Source organism: Leptidea sinapis, chromosome 9 (genome assembly GCF_905404315.1).
Source record: "Leptidea sinapis chromosome 9, ilLepSina1.1, whole genome shotgun sequence".
Lineage (NCBI taxonomy): Eukaryota > Metazoa > Arthropoda > Insecta > Lepidoptera > Pieridae > Leptidea > Leptidea sinapis.
In genome coordinates, this window is record NC_066273.1 from 3916741 (window position 1) to 3941429 (window position 24689).

At 34.2% G+C, this 24689-nt stretch overlaps 2 protein-coding genes across 4 annotated transcripts in view; both read right to left on the reverse strand.

The window, feature by feature from the left end:
* The window catches only part of LOC126966024 (39S ribosomal protein L41, mitochondrial), a 68998-nt gene extending 60311 nt beyond the window's left edge, over window positions 1–8687 (reverse strand). Inside the window, exon 1 of the mRNA XM_050809900.1 lies at window positions 8678–8687. The gene's annotated coding sequence lies outside the window, so the exon portion shown is untranslated. The remainder of the gene's footprint in view (window positions 1–8677) is intronic.
* LOC126965974 (NAD kinase-like) overlaps window positions 1–24689 on the reverse strand; it is an 83480-nt gene that overhangs the window by 57278 nt on the left and 1513 nt on the right. The window contains exon 2 of one of the 3 annotated variants that reach the window (XM_050809825.1): window positions 18894–19028. In XM_050809825.1, coding sequence (XP_050665782.1) covers window positions 18894–19027 — 134 coding nt within the window. In that variant the 5' untranslated portion in view covers window position 19028. Of the gene's footprint in view, window positions 1–7725; window positions 8112–17010; window positions 17313–18893; window positions 19029–24689 lie in introns of those variants that run through there. The other 2 variants (XM_050809827.1, XM_050809824.1) reach the window with 2 other exon arrangements.

Here is a 24689-nt window from a genome sequence, read left to right on the forward strand (position 1 = left end):
ATAGTATTTCAAAAGAAAGGAACAACGTAAAATGACTGTTTTCCTACTTGGATTGGTACGAATGGATCGATTAGATACCCGGACCTTACACCATTAGATTTCTTCTATCGATTTATTCTAATGTAAAAAAACATTTAAGTCGGTTCGATTCCCAGACGAGGCAAGTAATTTTTAGAAAATCTTTGAATGCAGAATTACTAACTTTTAAAAATAACATAAAGACTTCTTTCAGTAAAATAGCATATCTTCGATATTTAAGGTACTTTCCCTTCATGTCCCATAACTTTGGGGCACCCTGTATATACAGCAAGGTAACTTAAAATGTTCTATTAGAAATTCCTCTGTCCATCAGGTCAAATTTAAAATATAGAGACGGTTGTACACACTCACTAATGTAGACATGGAAGCTATTCTTAAAGTGATAGGTTAGAATTCATAGTATAATGTTAATACATTGTAACTTGGTTAATCAGATATACAGAGTGCACTTTTGACCTTTCGGTTCATATCGGTAACCATAGAGGCATAGAATGTAAATTGGTTGCCTATAGGACAGGCTATGTCTAGTGTAGAGACCAAATACTATATATGTGTAATATTATGCGATAAAGTTTCTGTATATCTTTATATATATAATTCTTGTGTGCGTGTGTATGTCACTGAACTCCTCCTAGACGGCTGGACCGATTCTAATGAAACTTTCCGTGTGTATTCAGGTGGATTCGATAATGGTTTAGATTCACAATTGAACTACCTGCTAAACGGCTGGACCGATTTTGATGATATTTTTGTTTGTTTCAGTGAATTTGAGATTGGTTAGATTTTTAGATTTAGATTAATTTTTAGATTCTCAATTCCGCCCATATAATATAATTCTCCTGCTCATGTGTATGTTAGTGAACTGCTCCTAACGGCTGGACCGATTTTTCAAATTTAAAACATGTGTACAGGACAACGTCTGTTGGGTCCACTAGTCTATATATATAAAAATGAATTGCTGTTCGTTAGTCTCGCTAAAACTCGAGAACGGCTGGACCAATTTGGCAAATTTTGGTCTTGAATTATTTGTGGAAGTCCAGAGAAGGTTTAAAAGGTGAATAAATATGAAAATGTTCGGAATTAAAAAAACACACACACATTTTGTTTTTCCTTTGATGTGTCCCCCGTCATTCAGAAATCAAATTGAAAGAATAGTTTAAAATGAATAACTAATTAGAATCATTGTATCTGTCTAAATTTCTCAGGAGGTAAAAAACAAACTTAATTTTAGCTACCTATACTTGGTAGATTAACTTCAGTTGTTAACTATGATGGCAATACAACGTTTGCTTTGTCAGCTAGTAATAAATAAATTAAAAATTAAAAACAATAAAAAAATTAAATGCCTATTCATTTAATTTTAATTGTAGATAATATATAATTATTATCAGTTAAACAAAGCAAAAATATTGTTTAAGTTTACATTGACAAGAAGTGGTATATAATATTATGCTGTGATATTTTTTAATATACGTGTTCAATAAACTCAAGCTTGCCGAATAATGCCGGAAAATTTCAGAATTGGAACGTTATGTCATCGACTGACATACGCGATCGTTGACAGTTTCTATTGACAGGGCTGTATGGACTACTTGCCTTTGCCCTTTCGCCCGTTTTCGTTTATAATAAATCTAATATCAGAAATGTTGTTACGATATTTAAGGCGACACTAAATGCCAGCGACCTTGAGCGATATGAGTTCACCGCTGCCGGCCCGTCATCTATGTAACAAAGCCGATATTTTCAAAATTCTTGCGTGGAAAACACTTTATATGCTTACAATCCTCGTTATTCACTACTAATCTGAAGAAATGAACCTACACAAAAAAGTACAAGCTATAAGAATAACTTTTCTGAGAGAAGTACCAAATAAATGCGTCACGCCATGCCAAAAACTTGTTTAACTTCAAAGAAAAGTGGTAGTTCAAAAAGGTGTTAACTATAACCACACACACCAGCAAGCATTAGCAATCTACAAATAAGACTTAAGGATATGTGTAACAGGATTAAGTAGTGTTCATGGCTCGAAATGCTATATTTTCACCACACAACTTGTCTAAAAACACCATGTTTGCGTGTTTTCTGCTTACTCTTCGCCTTAAACATTTTCACATTTATAAATAATTTTGAAAAAAATATTTCATGGCAATGTAAAAAAATATGCTGTCGCCTTAACTCATCCAAACATGGACGCATAAATTACTGGGTAATGGACATAATATTATCCGAAATTTTTGAATTTAAGCAAATCCAAACAAGTCGCGGGTGGAACCTAGTCTGTAATCATAATTCACTGCCTCGATTGTTTGAACAGGCGTTTGATTTCCCACTATCGGCGCATTATTTGTTCGCTATGTCGCGCAAAAAAAATTACATCCTGTATAATGGGCCAATGGACTCTGTTGCTGATACGGATCCATCTTTGCAAAGATAATGTATTACTAACAAATAAGAGGAACTCCTTTCACGACTTTCCTCAAGTCTCGTAGTTTCCGACTTGGCCATCAAAGCTCTTCTCAAAAAACTACCCTGTATATCATATATAATACTAGTGGACCCAACAGACGTTGTCCTGTACACATGTTTTAAGTTTGAAAAATCGGTCCAGCCGTTAGGAGCAGTTCACTAACATACACATGAGCAGGAGAATTATATTATATGGGCGGAATTGAGAATCTAAACCAATCTCAAATTCACTGAAACAAACAAAAAAGTCATCAAAATCAGTCCAGCCGTTTAGGAGGTAGTTTAATTGTGAATCTAAACCATTTTTGAATCCACCTGAAGACACACACCAATCTCAAATTCACTTGAACACACAAAAATATCATCAAAATCGGTCCAGCCGTTTAGGAGGTAGTTCAATTGTGAATCTAAACCGTTCTCGAATCCACTTGAATACACACAGAAAGTTTCATTAGAATCGGTCCAGCCGTCTAGGAGGAGTTCAGTGACATACACACGCACACAAGGATTATATATATAAAGATAATTATATCATTGAAATATTCTTCTACAGTGGTAATATAAAATACTATATAATTTTAAAGTAGTAATTAATGGTTATGTGTACGCTGACGTATAAGTCTAGAATAGTCTAGAATTTTCGTTTGTTCGTGGACGTGGTTTTTGCTAGATATAGAACTTTGTAGACCAACTGCAGTGCAGCGTTGTGATCATACGAGACATCATAGTTTAAATATAATCCCATAATCAAAGTTTATTTCAACAAACATTGAGTGTGTGATGGGTATATTATTATGCCTACTACTCGGTTGGGTCAAGTTAGTAAGTCTTTTGTTGGGCGATGTATATGCTTCTACAATATGATCCCAGAAAATGTACAAAACAAATGTGTTACGAAATTTAAAAGAATTGTTAAAAAACGTTTGTGTGGGAAAGTTTATTAAAGCACAAACGATTTTCTTAATGACACAACGGACTGGGAATAAACCGAACACCCTCAGGCTCTTTAATTATAAATGTTTATTGTACGATATCCCATTGTAATCCATATTTTATATTTAAAAAAAAAGCCCGCTGAGTTTCTTGCGCCCATTCTTCTCAGGCAGTCTCTTTTGAATGGGTGGTAGTTTTTGACGTTCAATAAGTGATTTTAAATCCTATTTTGAATAAAAATATTTGAATTTGAATTGGAGAAATTCGAGTTTGCGTAGATTTCGTTAATAGCCTAAACATATGGTCGGATTTGGTCAGGATCCGGTGGGCGTCTTGCTCAGTACAGTCCGGACTGTAATAATAATAATTTTGTGCTACGGACAATGCGACGCACCATCGAATACTACCACTACCAGACCGCGTTCGATGGTTCGGCCGGAGCAAATTCGACCATGTGTATGTTTTAATTAACAATGCATATGGTAGGCAGAAATGGTAGTATTTATTGCTAGACACACTTAATGTTTTGCCTGCAACCGTTTGAGAAAAATATTGAGAAAAAACCAGAAAAGGCAAAGAATATATTTTAATAAAAAACTATAAGAAATTAATATAATTTGTAAGTAATTAAGAGCGATCTCGTCCCCACGGATAAACCTTACATGGTTTCGTGTGGGTGATTTTATATGTGTAAATATATTTACTGTGAACAATAAATTTGAAAATAAAGCTTTAAGTTACTTGTTATAAGCGAAGTTTTCACCAGATGGGGGCTTCTTGGCACAGATGGTAGATTGGTATCTTAGCGGTGCACACCAGCGCGTGCAAGCACTAAATGTGTTTCGTTGCGAAGTTTGCCTTATCCAGTGAAACTAATGATGCAAACCAGTCAGCCCACTGGTAGGTTAACGGTCGTTCCCAATATACTATCTACAGATAGAGATAAATTACTACCTTCTACTGTCAGTAATTAGCTGTCAATAATCTGAAGCTGTCCCAATATACCCGATAAATCATTCTTATCGCTTTACATTGGGACGCGTGTATTGCAATTTCCATACAAACTTCTATCGCTGGTAAGCTATACGACGTCCCATTGACAGACAGCGTGTACGGTTAAGGTGAGTTACCGTCGATAAGTTTATTGAGACAGAAAAGTCAACGATAGTTACGATTTTAATCTCAAGTAGGCCACAACCGGAGATAGAGAGACTGAATATTGGGAACGGCCGTGAATGTGTTTCGTTTCGAAGTTTGCCGTAGCCAGTGAAATTAATCGGCTATTGAGACAAACCAGTCAGCCCACTGTTAAGCCGAGACTTGCATATTCTAATGTGATTTATCAGAATGTATAATGAGACCTAATTGCGATCGGCCGACTTCTTGCTAAGACCCACTATTACGGTCAATAGCCTCCTGTCCCAGTATCGGTTTGTTTAATATGTCTGCTCCACTTTTAGCAGTACAATGGAGTGTTTTCGAGAATTATTCATTTCAGGCTCGTTCAGAATGTACCGATTAACAGCCGTTCCCAATATTCAGTCTATCTCTTACTTGAGATAAAAATTGTAACTATCGTTGACTTTTCTGTCCCAATAAACTTATCGACGGTAACTCATCTTATCCGTACACGCTGTCTGTCAATGGGACGACCGCGACGTATAGCTTACCTGGGATAGAAGTTTGTATGAAAATTGCAATTCACGCGTCCTAAAATAAGGCGATAAGAATGACTTATCGACAGCTAATTACTTACACTAGAAGGTAGTAATTGATCTCTATTTGTGGGAACGGCCGTAAGCCAATTTTAACCGAGACTTGCATATTCTAATGTGATTTATCACAATGTTAATGAGACCTAATTGCAGTTGGCCGACTTCTTGCTAAGACCCACTATTAGGGTCAATAGGCTCCTGTCCCAGTATCGGTTTGTTTAATATGTCTGCTCCACTTTTAGCAGTTCAATGCAGTGTTTTCGGCAATTATTCATTTCAGGCTCGTTCAGAATGAGCCGATTCAAATGAGAGCATTGAACACACAAAATTATCGTGAATTACAATTAGTACTGCAAATTAGATCGTTTATATGCGATTTATATGCTCGTTTAGATGGAAATAAGAGTGATATTGACAGAGAATGCTGGAAACATGATGAATGGAACTTTGCACTCCTTTATGAACAGGCAGAAGGTGTCTAATAAGGCTCGTTTGGCTGTGCATGAGGGGGTGTTGGTTCCAACACTCATGTACGGAAGTATGTTAGGTGGATAAGAAATAGTGAGATAAGTTGTGGTCTAAAAGAAGATGTTGTGACAAAAATTAAGAAACGTATGCTGAGATGGTTTGGAAATGTCGAGAGAATGAATGAAGAACGATTGACGAAGAAAGTGTATAAGGCCAGTGTGAATGAAAGCGTTGGAAGGGGTAGACCTAGGCGGACGTTTCAAGATCAAATCAGGGACGTCTTGAAAAAAGGCCAGGGCAAGAGTATCCTAAACCGAAGAGCATGTACGAAAGGAATAATGAAAGTGGACGAAGCGAAACAAAAAAGTATGTAAGGATCGTAGCAAGTGGAAAAAAGTGGTCGCTGCCTACCCCTACGGGAAAGAGGCGTGATTATATATATGTATGTATATATTTTTATTGATATTTATACATATGCCTTACAAATATGCTCAATGTTTACAAACACACATTTTGCTTACGATTGGTTTGTTCGGACGTATAACGTTTCCCGAGTTTATTTGCAAGGCTGCTTGTCATTCGAATAACTTCAGAATTATCATTGTATTGACAGTGTTGTCAACGATATAGTCAACATTTTTAACCTGACTACTAAGCTAGAATGTAACATTTTACTTAATTACAATCATTACACTAATGCATTCGTGCATTACGAATATTATTCTTAAAGACGCATTAATTTAATTACTTTAATGTCACGGTATGCTCGTGGCAGTAAGCTATGTTCTCAATAACATTCAATTAAGCATCAATTAGGTCGATCCTGTGGTCGATCCCGTGTAGACAGTTGTTTTGTGTTCACTTTACAGCTTTCCAGTCGAAATTACATCACTATACGTCTAGATAGACTGGGACAGCTGTGAACACGTCGAACAAAATAGCGGCTAACAGTTAACCTCTAAAATAAAGTGACTAGCAAATCGCGAGTTTTAGGCGCAGCTTGTCATGCACACGAAAGTAATAAATCTACCCTGTTGTTATGCGTTGTCTAACAGCAAGAGACTATATGAAAGACTCACTTTGGACCCTATATGATTAAGTCGTTTTAAGCACGATATAAAAATATATTCCTACTAATATTATACATTTAATGTTTGTTTGTTTCGCTTTCACTCCGGAGCTACTGAAGCGATTTTGATGAAATTTGGTACAGCGATAGACTAGATTTGGAAAAGGACATAGGCTTTCACGCTCAAACAAAGACATTTTATCCCGGAAAAATCCATGGTTCCCGCGGGATTTGCGAAAAACTAAATTCACGTCGATGAGCTATAAATATATCAATGGTAGGTTTAGTTTGCTATAGCAATCTTCCTCGAAATAAGATTCATATAATATGTTGGGAACGGGAATGAAAACGGGAACCGGAATTGGAATTGGACATGCGATAATCTACAATTCCCAACTTTCTTATGATTTTTTAAAACCCTTTAAGTACGTATCAGCTACTAATATAAATATATATATACACACCCATTCTAAGAAGTCATTCTTTTATTTTTATTTCACTTTTGTATTTAGACAGTATTTTTATTTTATTTTATATCATTTTAATAATTTGATATGACTGTGTAATTACGTCTGGTATCGAGAAATCACTAACAGATGAAACAAAGTAATTCATACTAGTTTAGCTGTCTTTGCGACTTGTATGTAAATAATGTGATTTAAAAACATTTTAAAACTTGAACTAAACATTAATTATTATTATTATTGAAACACTTTTAGACAAATTGTCTTATCCCAAATTATTCACAGTATGTGCTATGAGTTGCAAGACAACGGTGTAGATACTAACTTAAACATACATAAATATATATATATAAATCCATATTCATCATATAATTGTTTGCACCTACCGGGATTCGAAACCGGGGCCTCTAGCTCAGTTCGCAGCTCACTAATTACTCGACTATATCGTCGTCGTCATTATTAAAATCAAGGAGAAAGCAGTCTGATGTTTGTATGGAAAAAATTGATGGCAATGATTCCTCGTAAGACAATAATATGCTAATTATGAGAAATGAGGTGTTTGTTTACTTACGGCCATGTGCCAGATCGACGTTGGCGCTGATGGCGTGATGCAGTCTCCGGTTGAAGGTGCAACAGCGCCTGAGGGATCAGACTCTTGGTGGGTTTACGTTTGAACCTGAACTCTCTCTCCGCGTTCTTGCACATCCTCAGCGAGGACAGCTCCGACTCGGAGCTACACCAGAGCGACTCCATTGACAACATTGTAGACACTATCAGTCCATTACAGCGCGGATTGCTCAATAGCAACCTTCTAGTATTGCAAAATTTAGCGCGGCCACAGCCCGTTGGACGGGATCGTTTGACCGCAAGGCTGGGTTACGAATTATCAATAAGTGGAACACTTGCAGCACACGCGTAAACGTCTCTTGTCGACAGCTAACTGAGTACTGACGCCTCGGTTCGTCGTCGTCACTCCACACGCGATAATGTAGACCACAGTTCGACTGATAGTAGCTCCTACTGTACTGTGTATTTAGGGTTGTCAACTTTGATAAACTATTGTAACGAGTCAAGAGTGAAGTGAGCAGCGGGTGTCTGAGTGGTGGCGCTAGTGTAGCGGTGTGAAGTTGAGGCGAGTAGAGGAGGGGTGAGGAGTGGTGAGGCGAGGGAGTAAGGAGAGGAGAGGGGTGGCGAAGGGTATATAATGCCTTGCTCGGGATTAAATTGATTATCGATAGCAAATAGCCAGGTTTTCCCAGTTTCCTGGATTTTCCCCCACAAACCTTATGTATTAGTTTTTAAGCATAATAAAGTTTTATCCCTCAACACGTAGATAGGGTTGTAGAAATAAGTTTTCTGATACCTACGTAATTATATAAGGCTTAATTGTAAATTAAGTAAGTAAATAAGTAGATTAAAAGTAATTTTGTATATATTTTATCAAATACAGAAATTTGATTTTTTTTAAATTGATTATTCTGTAGTGTTAGTGTTAAATAATTCCTAGAGTTTATATTTGAAAGTTAAGTTATAATTGTAAAATCTGTACATAATACAGTGATTTGTGTTGGAATTCTGTTTTAATTTTCTCCTGACTGCTTTACACTATATTGAATTCAGTCAGTTTAAAAAAACTGTATAAGTGCGAGTCGGACCAGCCCACCGATGGTTCCGTACAAATTAATTTGAACTTACCTATACTTATAATAGAGAATAAATGTTTTTTTTTTCAATCTTCGCCATATATCAGCATTAATACGAAAAGAAAGAGTGCCTTCAGCATTTCTTTTTTCAAGATTTAAAAGCATATTTTCAAAGATTCTCGTGCCTTTAAATAAAAACAGTATTTTTAGTAAGTACTTTCTTTAATTTAAACGAATACTGTTCAAATTCAAATATTTTTATTCAAAATAGGATGTGACATCACTTATTGAAAGTCAAAAAAACTACCACCCATTCCAAAATGAATGCCTCAGACCTGAGAAGAATGGGCGCAACAAACTCAGTGGGCTTTTTTTTTTCATCGAATAAATATGTTTACAAAGTAATATTGTACAATTAAACTTATTATTTAATAGCCTGAGGGCGGTCACTCCATTCCCAATCTGTGGTATCATTAAGAAAGTCATTTATGTTATAGTAACCTTTACCACACAAACGTTTTTTAACAATTCTTTTGTATAACGTAATACTTTTGTTTTGAACATTTTCTGGGATCTTGTTGTAAAAGCATATACATCGCCCCACAACTTACTAACTCGACTTAGCCGAGTAGTAGGCATCATCAGTTTATGTCTGTTCCTGGTGTTAACATTATGGTCTTGACAGTTTCTGTCAAATTCACTTATGTGCCTATGAACATACATTACATTATCAAGAATATATTGAGAAGCAACAGTCGAGATGTTAATTTCTTTGAATTTTGCTCTCAATGATTCTCTAGGACCTAGGTTATAAATAGCGCGTGTACTTAAATAAATATTTAATAGTGTGGTCGCCAACCCTAATTCAGTTTAATATCGACGTGTGATATAAACAGCCACGTTTTAAGCGCGTGTGAGAATTATTGTTACACACAATACAATGTAGTATATAAACAAATATGTGATAAATAAAATATTAACCGTAGCGAGAAATTATTATTGATTTTGTTGACCTTTTGTTAAATATTCTTATTAACTATTTACCAAGTCAATATAGAAGGATGTTCGGGGATATATTATTTTAACGACCTGTATAGCGGAGTGGTTAGCGATCCTACCTACTAAGCTAGAGGTCCCTGGTTCGAATCCCGGTAGGTGCAAACATTTATATGATGAAAATGGATGTTTGTTTCCGAGTCATGGATGTTTCCATGTATTTATGTATGTTTATATATATTTAAGTAAGTATATTGTATTAAATATATCGTTATCTTGCCACCCATATAACACAGGCTAAATATGTGCCTAATTTGGGTCAAGATAATTTGTGTAAAAAGTGTGTCAATATTTAAAAAAAAATAAGGGTTATGGAATAAAGTTTATGGAATAAGGTTTATCGAATTATTATAATGTTTTTTTATGGAAGAGGATGACAAACACGCATAGGTTTCTACATAATGGTATAAAGTCAAAGTGAAATAAAATTAATTAATTTAGGCTTAGACTAAGCTCTTTTGAATAGTCACTAGAAATATTTCTTTTATATTACTGAATTTACTATATGTTCGTAAATAGTTGAGCTCGTGAGAAGAACATAGAACCTTTCAATCAAATAGAGTATTTTACAATGGCTGTAATATACATAACAAATTAGTTTAAGGTAAGGTACTGCATCCAATATATGAGTCGTGTTTTTATAATATAAATTACTAGCTGACCCAGCAAACGTTGTATTGCCGATATTAAAATCGCGATACAATAGTAACTGTTGATCGAAAATTTAAAAAAAAAATGGCGTGGACCACCCTTAACATTTAGGGGGATGAAAAATACATGTTGTCCGATTTTCAGACCTACCCAATATGCACTCAAAATTTCATGAGAATCGGTCAAGCCGTTTCTAAAGAGTTTAACTACAAACACCGCGACATGAGAATTTTATATATTAGATAATATAACATGCATCAAGCTTTAGAGCCTGAATTCATTGTTTGTTCACACAATCTGAAAATTCCTTACGGATGCTTCGTGAGCATGATGGTCGTGATTACTGTCACAATTAGAAATTGCATCCAACAAATATGATGATTTATTAACTATAACAAGTGTATATATAAATGATGCCATCTGAGAAGTAAAAATAAATTTAAAATCTCCTTTTTGTAGTCAATATATATAAAAATGAATTGCTATTCGTTAGTCTCGCTAAAACTCGAGAACGGCTGGACCGATTTGGCAAATTTAGGTCTTGAATTTGCCAAATCGGTCCAGTTCGATCTTGAATTGTGGAAGTCCAGAGAAGGTTTAAAAGGTGAATAAATAGGAAAATGCTGCTAAATTAAATAAAAACAACAAATTTGTTTTTCCTTTGATGTGTCCACACATAATTTCTATGAGAGAATTTATTGACGCACGGTTTGACAGTTCTGCTGTGAAACAATTTCATTACGACAGCAGGGTGCATATATTAGGAAGTTAGTTATTGACAAAATCATATAATAACATTATTTTATTTATTATATACAGAACAACGTCTGTCGGGTCAGCTAGTCTGTTATAAAAATAAATGTATGAGTAATATTTTCGATCTACGATAAGATCAGGTGACGTGCAGAACGAGAAAGTGTTTTATTGAGCAACCTGTCCGCTCACAAGATAACATTCACTTAAATTGATATAAACCACAGACTTAGAATATACTATCGTATAGACGACCGCTAAGCAAAGTTGGAAGACCGTGTAAGAGGTGGGCTGATGATGTGATTGAATACGCTGGAAAAGACTGTCTAATATTGGGCAAAGACCGAATAGTGTGGAAAAAAATGGAGGAGGTCTTCACCCAAAGAGGCCATACTACTAATTAAACATTTATTATTAATAAAAAGAAAAAAAAATACTAACATAAAACTATTCTCTTTTTAAGTTCTTACAATATTAGGCTTAAGTTAAGTTTACTTACAATAATTATAAGTTTATTTATAATTATCTTAATTATGTAATTTACTATGGGAATAAATGGCTTTTTATTTTATTTATTTTATTATAGACGACCGCACCGCCCGATAGTATGCGATCAATTTTGATTTGTCAATGAAATAGAAATTTATCTCTTTACCAACTTTTGAAAGGTCTTAAAATAGAAACCCGTTGGAAAAATTAAAAAATTATTAATTTTCATTTTTGCAAACGGAACTTCATTTTTTTTTTTCGAAAACCATCAAGATGCCATTCCGAATCGAATGACAGCTCAATCATAATTTTCGGAGATTGCTGAAAAAAGTTGACCAAAAAGGGACTTGTTGACTAGACTAATAGGGAGTGACAATAACAATACATATTGCAACAACATTTGGTAAACGTAATGAAGCTACATCATGTTCGTAAAGGTGCTTTGACATGGGGAGAAGAAGTGATAAGAAACTCCCAGCCAGGTCATTCAACTGTTTGATCTTTTTAACGGCAAAAGTGGGAGGCTCATCTGCACAGGATGCCGGCTAGATTATGGGTACCACAACGGCGCCTATTTCTGCCGTGAAGCAGTAACGTGTAAGCATTACTGTGTTTCGGTCTGAAGGGTCCGCATCTAGTGAAATCACTGGGCAAATGAGACTTAACATCATACGACTCAAGGTGACGAGCGCATTTGTAGTGCCGCTCAGAATTTCTGGGTTTTTCAAGAATCCTGAGCGGCACTGCGTTGCAATGGACAGGACGTATCAATTACCATCAGCTGAACGTCCTGCTCGTCTCGTCCCTTATTTCCAATTAAAAAAAATGTGGGCCTGACTGTAATTTACTATATGTATATGGTAATGCCAAAAACTAAGGAGGTAATGCTAAGCGTAGCTGACTGTTTACAACTTGTCAGTAAAAATCGGTTACAATAACTTACGTTTTTTATGTTGCAGTATCTCCATTAGAGAGCACGGACGAGTAAAAAAAGAAGGACTCCGCGCCGTGATATTAGCAAGTGAAGCACCGTTATGCTAGTGTGTGTGCGGTTACTGGGGATACTAGTTACACGATTTTTTCTCCCTTAAATAATCATATATGGCCACAAATACTTATAAAGTATCGTTTTTACACTTTATCACAACGCACGACGGCATTTTTTAAATATTTTATTGAGACGCAAACGGATCTGTCATAGACGATGACAATTCTCATAATGGCCGCCTATCGGCCTGTAGGAGTGTAAGTGTGTGCGTGAGGCTATGTATTCACACGTTAATCGGCTTGTTTTGGTGCTACACTGTTATGTAAGGTGACACAGAGTCATTATTTTTTTACTGGTCCGTGTTAGAGTTGTTCTTCTCTCCTGGACGCTCTGTTTTTCTATAAGCTAGTATATTGTAAATCTATAATCTATATATATAAAAATGAATTGCTGTTCGTTAGTCTCGCTAAAACTCGAGAACGGCTGGACCAATTTGGCTAATTTTGGTCTTGAATTATTTGTGGAAGTCCAGAGAAGGTTTAAAAGGTAAAAATACATAGGAAAATGCTGCTAAATTAAATAAAAACAACAAATTTGTTTTTCCTTTGATGTGTCCATACATATTTTCTATGAGAGAATTTATTGACGCACGGTTTGACAGTTCTGCTGTGAAACAATTTCATTACGACAGCAGGGTGCATATATAAGAAGTAATTTTTGATGTTATGATATATTATTGACAAGTTCATATAAAAACATTATTTTATTTATTGTATAAAGAACGTCTGTCGGGTCAACTAGTATAAAATATTTAGAATAATTGTCAGTGAAAGTGGCCACAGATTCTAATCGCGACGTCTAGCCAATAAATTTTAGTAAACATTGCGAGACGCCGGCCGCTCGAATAATTGAATAATTCATGGTAGAATTAATGAATAATTAGTGGGCTAGTTGGTGTGATTCAGTACAACTGATATCATTTTAATCTATTTATATATTTACAGCACTCTGGTGTTCCGTACTATTATAGTACATCGTAAAGATGGTGACAGCGTAAAAAGTATTACACGGAAATATCGATACGCCTGAAGGCCTACCATCAACTTTTAATTAGCGATGCGATTCCGATGCAGTTCAGTTTAGGTACCTAAAAGTATACCATAAAGTGCCTTTTACTGAATGGCGTTTGGATCGCTTATGAAGAATGAACGAAATAAAATTGTCTGTGATCCGCGGTGTGAGAAAAAGATGATGCTCTACAGTCGTTGCATAAGTTTGTGTCTCTTATTCGAACCATATGCGTTACGTTTCGAAACCCCGATTTAGCGGTTTTTTTGAGTAGAAAATACTAAAAATACATTTTAAAATTGCGCTAGCGGCAAATTATAAACCATTAAGCCCTTTTTTGTACTTAATAAATAATAGTAATATAAATATGTATCTTTCTTTGAATTACAAATTAAATGCGTGCTTCGTAAAAAAAACGAGTTATGAACGCACCTCCATTGATTAATTCGTTCTTGCGAACAGGCTTTATATAGCCCGGGCTCTTACTGCCTCGTCTTTAGTATTTTGTTTTACAAAAAGTCCAAATTCAAATTCAAATATTTTTATTCAAAATAGGATTTAAAATCACTTATTGAACGTCAAAATCTACCACCCATTCAAAAGAGACTGCCTCAGACCTGCGAAGAATGGGCGCAAGAAACTCAGCGGGCTTTTTTTTTATATAAAATATGGATTACAATGTAATATCGTACAATAAACATTAATAATTAAAGAGCCTGAGGGTGTTCGCTTTAATCCCAGTCCGTGGTGTCATTAAGAAAATCGTTTATGCTATAATAACCTTTCCCACACAAACGTTTTTTAACAATTCTTTTAAATTTCGTAACACATTTGTTTTGTACATTTTCTGGGATCATATTGTAGAAGCATATACATCGCCCAACAAAAGACTTACTAACTCGACCCAACCGAGTAGTAGGCATAACAAGTTTAACAAGTTTATGTTTGTTCCTCGTGTTAACATTATCCAATAAAGTATTCTCATCTCATCTTTCATCAATAAAGTTTTCCTTTTCTGTATGTTTTCACTATTTTTTAAAAGTTATTAACAACGCGATTCACTTTCCTCTAAGGAAGTAGCAACTTTTTTCGAATCGCTCACTTTGACACATAAGCTATCCAGTTTAGATTGCAATATTACCTCATGGTTCGAATGAACGAACTAAACCAGTTTGCGATTCAATTTCTTGATTTGACATCAACCTAAAATGGATAGCTCTAATGACGTGATGGTACGAAATAGCAAAGCAGTTAATTTTAGGTTGTCAATTGAATCACAATAAGAGTTCATGGTAGGCCCGCTCGTCTCCACAACGATCTGAGTGGAAAGTGTGAGATTTTTTACACTACTTTTTCCTCTACTGTCACTAGATGGCGCTCTTTCAACGCCATACAAATAATAATAATAACTTAAGAGCTTATTGAATTAGAATTCTCTATAAAAATTGGAATGATGTAACTGAAAGGGTAATTTTTTTTATCAAGTATAGCATGGAGTTGTGGAGGAAAAAAAATATGAAAGGTTTCCCAGTTCCAACAATATCATACTTATTAAAACATTTATTATTCTTTGAGAAAATAAGTAAAAATATTTCCCAACTCAAATGCTTAATATAATAAGTTTAATTGGGCCATTGATAACAAAATTAAAATATATTTATTCAAAATAGTATTATATATCACTTATTGAACACTCCTACTACAGATAGCAGTAATGCTGATACCGGTCAAATCTAAAGTTTGCCTTCTTATCATTACAATATTAATTGATAAAAGTATATATATAGGTAATAAAAATGATCTGTCAATTTAAATAGTCGAATGACAGAGATGGACATTCTGTCACAGAAAAAAAAATCACAGAATCCTTAAGTGTTTTTAACCGACTTCAAAAAGGAGGAGGTTATCAATTCGATCAGTATTTTTTTTATATATGTACTCTGAGATTTATGATCCGATTTACGTAATTCTTTTGTTTGATGCGAAATAGATGCCATTTGGTCCCATTAAAAATTTTACATAGTTTGGCCCAGTAGTTTTCACTTTATGAACATTTATATGAAAATTTTTGTCTATGTGGATGACATAATTGTTTTCTGTGTACGGCTTTTTTTTGGAGTTTTCATTCAGGTTGATTATATATTATTATTCACTGTCACTAAAACATAAAAAATAAAACTAAACTATGTTAAAAAAACTGACTTCAAAAAACTGAAAAGTATCAAATAACTAAAAATTTTATTTAATACACCTCTTATGCAAACCTTTACCTTTAATATTATTTGTATGTGCTACATATTGTTGGTGCCAAGCCAAATGTAATAAAGATACATACACTCCCCACACATGACTTTGAGCGGGATAGCTTCATCTAGAACCAAGAGGACAGACACATGTGGCCAGACAACCTAAATAATTACAGTAAGTAAGCTGTTGTCCACAGAATCCTTAAGTGTGTTAATAAACAAAATAGCACCAGCACACTGCACCAGAACTCAGAACCCAAACATGGTGTCAGAATTATGATGGTGATGAGTCAAAAGTTAATTTATTATTAGTCAGTACTGAGTGTATGACACACAAGTTCTTTAGTAGATATTCATGTCTCAATTTGTGCCAACTTTTAAGCTATAAGCACAATCTGGGGATTTAACTTGAAACCTTGAGCATGGCAGATTGGACCTGTTACTGTTACACCTTTGAGGCAATCAATGGCATGTTAGTATAGTTTATGAATACCACAGAAAATAGGTGCACAGTAGACATTGAGTTGCAGAAAATAGCTGTTTTATCTATACTTGTAGTATTTGCAACCACCAACATGTCAGCTATGCTCAGTTTATTTGGATCTTAATGTTTGGTAACAATGTAATGTGAAAATCATAGGTTATGTACATGTAATCACTTCAAGTAATACTGTGAAAAAAAGTATACCATGGTAATTTTTGACAGACTGAATAATTCTATAATTATAATTCAGTTTTACACACTTCAAAATATAAAAAAAAAATTGTTCACATGTTGTCACAAACCACAGTGTAAAATATAAATTGCGATATTGTTATAGGTTAGAAGTTAGAACACACAGATTTTCGAATTCAAATTAAATGGTTCTATGATCAAATTGGCTTTGTGATATCATAAATTATATATGGCTTATTGCTTATTATATCAGCTTAATGTCTAAATTAGAACTCAAGCACATTACCTCTCCTCTTCATCGTCTGCCGCTTGACTCGTACTTGGGTATTTACACCTTCTATCCATCATCATAGCACTTCACAAACAAAATCCAATCATATGTCACCATTCTTCTACATCTCATGTCCTTTAGAATTATTATTTAATTCATAATTATTGTAATAAATCTCATCAGAACTGTGCTGTTCTTTAATTCATTGATTCTAATATTATACAAATTCATTTGACAAGGTAATAGGTATCAAATAGTTTATTATACAGCTTATAATTAAGATATTATTTAAGGTGTGTGTCACAAATTTGATAAATATTCAATATAAACTACTCATAAATACAAAACAAAATGTATTGTAATATTATTAACTTTTCCGAGAATTACAAAATGCTGACATAAGTGATAACTGATAAGACATTCTAGTCAAATGTCAAGTGTCAACTGACAGACTCACTGGTCACTATTTAATGTTAGTTCTTAATTTATATACACAACACACTCAATGTAATAATTAAAATTAAATTTTATTCCAGATAAAATCAATATAATTACCGAGTCAACCACACCCAAAATAATATTGAAATATATACGCTTGTTGATCTTTCACTGTTTCACAACCTTTGATCAATCAAGTTAACATCAATCCATTTCATTTTAATATTCTATTTTCTTTTAGCATAATTACTTATATCTCCAATCATTCATAATTATTTATTGCAACAATGCTCTCATCATCAATTCTCTTTCTAGTTGTGATTTGAAGTGAGTTGAAGATTTAGCTTGCTACGACACTTGCTATTGCTTTCTTATTTACTTTACTATTATAGCTTGTTGTTGTTTTTACTTGGTACAAACTATTTTAATTTCTTATATTTTCTAGTTTAGGTGCGGCGTCATCATTGCTCATACAATCTTTCAGGCGTCTGCTTTACCAAGTGGGTGCAGATTTATTGTTTTAATGTTCTGTACATATAAGAGAATAAAATGAGTTTTATGGAATCACTCCGTTCGCGTTGGCCGCCCCACTTTCTAGAACGTTTTTCACAGGATCGCGTGGAGGTGTAGAAATTAACATTAAATACTCTACCGTTCCCTCTATAATAATCCATATTCTAAATGAAATTTCGATTGCACCGATTACTTTGCTTTTATATTCGAATGAGATATACCGAGTTAGTAATTAAATATGTTTCACATCACAAGCAGGAAAAAATTCGGTATAACTTGTTTATTTAAATTTCTTGCAGTTATAACACAAATTTTTGATACTTATTACTATATTTATAGCAAAATAAACATTGCACATTAATAATTTCGTTTTTACATAATATATTCTCAAGTCTTTGTTTTTGTTATTTTCATGAATAGGTACAAATGCGCGCCAGTTGAATGCAGTCGAGGCCTGGAGTAAAGAGCGGGAACACGCCTGCAGTGTAGTGCTGTTCCGTAGTCGTCATTTGCCGTGTCATCGCGCTAATACTAAAGCTACGATCCCGTGTTATTTTTTTGGTTTTAATAATGACTGTTCCGAGTCCATCAGGTTCCGTTCCAAAAATAGAGTTTTTATTCATCGCCAAGCAGGAGAAATGGCGAAAAATGTTTTAGATATTATGTGTGTAATAATGTAGGGCATACCAAAAATTTGAGATTTAATTATTAGGTTAAAATGGTAAACTTGAAGCATTGATTAAATTTATCGACACACTTATGATTATGGTCATTAATTAAAATTAAGTCAACAGTTCCATAGGAACTCGTCTCACACATGAACGTTTTTTATTGATGCAATACTACAAAGAGTATAATAATATATAGGGAATACTACATAAAGGACTGGAAAATGGCGGGAACATGCATGGCTATTGATATTAAGCGCAATCGATATTTTGACTCACCTAAATGTTTTCAGCTTATCAACAACGTTATTGAGAGTGGTTTTCCGCAGAGGACCCGGTGATCCTCCCGGCGAATTTTCCCTCGATTCTGCAGCCAGAGCTCTCGCCACCACAAGGTCCTGTTCGTTAAGCATTCTGGAAATATAAGTTTGCTGGCATAATTTTTTAAGCATAAATTGATGGTAAGGTACAACATTGCACAAAGTGATATCAAAGCATCTCTTTCAATTTGCGACCTCTTACGAGTGACAGAGTATTTTTTTCAGATTCTTACTAACCATGACAATTGGTAGGTCGAGTGAAAATTTTTTTAGGAATTTTTCCTACTTAGTATCCAACTAAGTAGGAAAAAGTAAAAAGTAAAGAAAGTGTATTTTTTCAGATTTATGTTTATTACCTTTAAAGAGTAACTTGGTATGCCTAGTAGGAAATGAAATAGGATTTTATTATTTTTAGTCATCCACTTATTTGAAATCATTACCTATATTCTGTTCAGATTTAGATTTAACACCTATAATTGAGTACTAAGGTAAATTGAATTTCTTCATTTGTTCATGTTGCAAATGTGGGATATGGATGTGAAATACGATTGCATTACGTCAGACAAAATCTCTTTGGTGACTAGAACAAAGAAACTAATCTAGAAGTTTAGAATATATTAAGTATATAGAACATACAAAATGCTGACAACCTGCAAGGCCTTTCTTTTTAACCGACTTCAAAAAAAGAGGAGGTTTTCAATTCGTCGGTATGTTTTTTTTATGTTTGTTACCTCAAAACTTTCGACTGGGTGAACCGATTTTGATAATTAAAAGCTGGTGCTTCCCGTGTGGTCCCATTGTAATTTGGTCCAGATCTGACTATGGCATCCATGAGAAAACTATAAAAGTCTTACATTTGCGATACATACGTATAGCAAAGTGGATGATAAATATATGAATAACTCAATATCGCGACAACCGATTCCGATGATTCTTTTTTTATTGGAAAGGATATACTTCAAAGATAGTTTGGTGCGAGTTTGGTTTGGTTCTGATTACGGAATCCATGACAAAGTAACGGAACTCTTCAATTCTTAGGAGCAAATATCGTTTAATTAAAATATTGTCATCCAAGATAGGTTTGTTACTAAATACATACCTATAGGTGAGATGTGCTTGAGTCGTGAGGAGGCGAGAGGCGAGAGCGGGTCGCGGCGGAAGGGCACCAATTCGAAAAATAACAATAATCGTAACTAGAATTAGATTGTATAAAAATACGCAATTATTTTTCTACTTTTTAGTGCACATTAAATCTATTGTTTTGGAATAGTGTTTTTGAAGTCGTCTGTTATTTTTTGTTAATTTAAACTTTGCTGATTACAAATATATAAGTATATTTCTGGAATAAAATATACCTACTATATCAGTGATATTTGAGATTAGACTACACTTGGAGTTTTGTAAATAGGAACCTATATCGTAAAAAATTTAAAACTTAACCAACTTGGTTCATAACCGTAAAGTTTTGGGGTAACAAACACGAAAAATATTTAGCAATTCATAAGGACAGTTTTCTTAAAAAAAAAGTGTGTGTCTCGGTACACCTGACAGAAGTGATAATCTAATCTAAGTTGAACTATTTAACATTGAAATTGTTTAACTTGAGAAAAGCTTAGGTAATTCCTTAAATTTTATTTATAGGTATTAATATAATAATGGAGGGAAGGTTATTTATTAAATTAACCTTATTGATTATAAAATATATGTCATTCTTAGTTATAATTCATGGCATATTACAATTTTGTATAATATGTACATTAATAGTATCATTATTCCTATATAAGTAACAATTGGTTAGAGCGAGAAAGGAGGAGCCTGCCTACCGCTGTCATATGTGTGAGAGAAAGGGAAGCCAGACAGACTGGCGCCGTAACGAGTTACATTACGAAGCGGTTTACCCTCCCATAAGAAGTTATCACTTCAAAGCTAAGTATTTTGGAATAACGCTTATAATATCAATACTTTCGAATTTGCAGTTTCCCCTAGTTTTATTGCATAATTCGGCTAAGCGTCGAACTATTGACGTAAGTCAATATCTCTATACAACGTCATGTTTTATGTATACAGATTATAAATACGTATGTTAATTTAATCAAATAAAAAACAGAACAATCCATATTGATCACGTGTATATGGAGGACACGTGACAGGATAATTATATTTTAATTTGAGACGAGAAAGACATTCACTTGATGATTATGTGATACGCTGAAGTACCCATTACAATGCAGTGCTGCCCAGGATTCTTCATTGCACCCATAATTCTGAACGACTTTGCAATTGCGCTCGTCACTTTGGTGTTTTGTGTCAATAGCATAGTAATTTCACTGACTTAGGGAGCTCTTCAAACTGAAACACAATAATGCTGCAGCCTAGAGAAACTATATATTATATAGTTTCTGTAGATTGACAGATGATGGCTATAATTTTGTAAAAAACAGAGATAACCGAAATCCACAACGTCTTAAGCAACTGTTCGCTTTTAAATTTAGCTGGATTATACTTCGTATGACTATATGACTGCATGTTTCATACTAAACTATCTTAGAACACATGACACTCAAACCAAAACAAACAAAAGAGTCGAATATATGTTAGAGCGAGACAGCGTTTGCCGCCATTATTTTTAGCACAATACCATACATATTCGAGTTTATTAGAGAGTTGCGCAGGCTGGCTGATAATTTTTTTTAAATTATAAAAACAGTTTATGTTAAACTTGCACGAAAAAGATTGTATGGCAATTGGTGCACTGTCAGTGACTATGTTATGATTAGTATGGAAATGTATGTTCAAGCGAATTTCAACCTACTTGTTTATTACACAAATAAAATTTGAAAACAAAATTTGATGAACGATCCGGGACTCGAATCCACGACCTCTGGCGTTCCGTGCCAGTGCTCTAACCAACTGAGCTAACCGTTCGATTGACGTATCGTCATAAAATCTTGTACAGTATGCTTTGTTCAACTCTCAGGTTGTGGCTTCATCTACAGGATTTACTTTACAGTTGATAACCTGATCAACCCCAATATTTGCATACTAGGAAATTGATTTGAGATGTCGCTCTTGTAAATCTAAATAATTTGTTATGTTTTTAAATTGATAACCCTCACTTCTAGGATTAATACACAAATAAAATTTGAAAACAAAATTTTATGAACGATCCGGGACTCGAAGCCGCGACCTCTGGCGTTCCGTACGAGCGCTCTTCCACTGAGCCAACCGTTTGAGTGACTTATTACGTATTTATGGTGTCAGCCAAGGTAGGTTTGTAACTATACATGTACATAGTTATAGGTGAGATGTGCTTGAGTCGTGAGGACACCCATTCCAAAAATACCTAACAATAATCGTAACTAGAATTAGATTGATTAATTAGATTGTATAAAAATACGCAATTATTTTTATACTTTTTAGTGCATATTGTAACTATTGTTTTGGAATAGCGTTTTTGAAGTCGGTTGTTTTTTAGTTATATACCGTAAAGTAATAACATATTTTTTATACTTAGGTGATGCCTAAAATGGAATAGTGAATTATTATGTATAATACAAATACAACCTATGTATATTGTTTTATTCCCTATTTAGGTAAGTTTTATATTTTTTCCATAGAATATCGCTTTATAATAACAAAAAGCTATTTAATATTGCAAAAGCAACCTCAAAACTATTAGAAAAAATGTCTTCTAACGCGGAAGGCTTATAAACAATTGAGGACTTCACAAATAGCAACGTTACTAGAAAGGGACTGCACGTATTACTTTTTTATTAGAATTACGGAAAAATTAGCTTGAGACATTTGACGCTAAGTTGTCAGCGCCGTAACGTAAGCTTGTAACACCGGAGGAATCAATAAGCATGGCTGGTCAAAAAAGTTTTTGCAGAGTAAACTTCTTTAGCGCGTTGGCAAATTATTGAAAAGGCATAACTCTTGAACTCGCGACGCTGTTACCGTTATCGTTACCAAAAATACTTTATTTAAAAGTATTTCCTGGACAATAAAATATTACTTAAAGATTCAAAAAGTACACACATAATTGCTCAAGTTTTCACTTCTGTCGGCACTACTGTTAATTATCAAACAATTCTTTAAGCTAAATCTCGCAGATCAATTTGTGTTCTTACAATAAAGTTTCGACATAATATATTACTTATCTATGCATGTTTACGAAACTCGTAACTAGTAATATCAGATCATTAATATATATATCTACACATGTATCTTTGATCTTATTTCTCATAACAGTCATGTTCGCCTTGACTTCACACGAATGCCGGCGGCAGCTGCGCTCTCAAATCCGAGACCGTTTATTATAAAATAACAATAAACTCTCCCGATAAATTACATGTTACGAACACTAAAATATCACGCCTGCCTCCTGCAAAGAACATGAATCCCCATTTGCGAATGCCTGAAATTGGTACGTATTTACTTTCCTAGCTTCATCCGCTTTCATAAATCGATCGATTAAATATTTATATTATGTCCGGGCTATTCTCCACGTATCGTCTTCGTCTATTTTGCATGAAAGTCAAACCCTTTTCAAGCCCTTTTGATCCGTAGATAGGTTCTACCTATTCCAGAAACCGACATTTGCTTGATCCGTGATCCAGTTTAATTACAGATAATACATAGATACAGATATTACAGATAGCATAAATTTTTAAAACAAGACCCATCGATCTGGAAAAAAATTTAAAACAGAAAGAAAAATGCGAATGGTAAAATTGTAATTCGGAAACGTCCACTTTGAAAAAGGAATGGTTTTGTTTTTGAAGTTTTTTTTAGCCAATTCTTAAAAGAAGGTTACCGACTATAAAGTTTTTATGTACAAAATTAAATTCTTTTTGGAGTCCTTTTTATTTCGAAAGTATATCTTGTGAACTTGAAACGTTATCCCAATTTTAAAAGTGTGATACTTACTTTTGAAGGCCAGTGTATTATTGCTAGATTACCCAAAATGGGTTGAACGGATTCCCATGATTTTTGCAAACGGATAGTTAAAAACCTGGACACGAGATACCTTTTAACACGTCTGTGAATGTAATGTAGTCACAATGAAATTTATATGAACTATGTATTTAGATTTATTTATGAGTAGAAGCGGTAATAGTTTAATATAAGAAACATTAAATAAATGATTTGAATTTTCTTTAGTGTTAATTCCGCCAATATTTGTCTTTAAACAATTTGACACGCAAAGTTGAGTTTCGTGCCAGATTTTGGCGAGACAAGACGTCCTGAGGATGCCTCGTGTAGAGGCGAAACACGTGTCGAATTGTTTAAAGACAAATATTGGCGGAATTAACACTAAAGAAAACTCAAATCATTTATTTAATTATGGATTTCCGCAAAGTAACGCCTACTTCAATAAATTTTATTATAAGTAACATCTTAAATTTCGTTTGAAAACCATGAGATGTGCTTACATTATGATTTGGTTCATCACTAACTACGGCAAAGGTAGAAATTCCACACGTTGACAAATCTATACTTACCTATAAATGAAGAGCCCTTATGCCTTCGGTGATACTGCTAGAACTACTGAACCGATCGGAGTACTACTTATACCATAAGATGTAGAGTGTTTCGGAGAAGGTTATAGGTTATTCGCAATACAAATACATAATTCACTCAATGACGTTTTTCAGATCAGCACTTGTTTGTTAGCCGATAGATTTATAGATTCAGTTCTTTTATATGATCACATCAAGGCTTTAGGTTCATCACACCAAACATATCGGAGGTA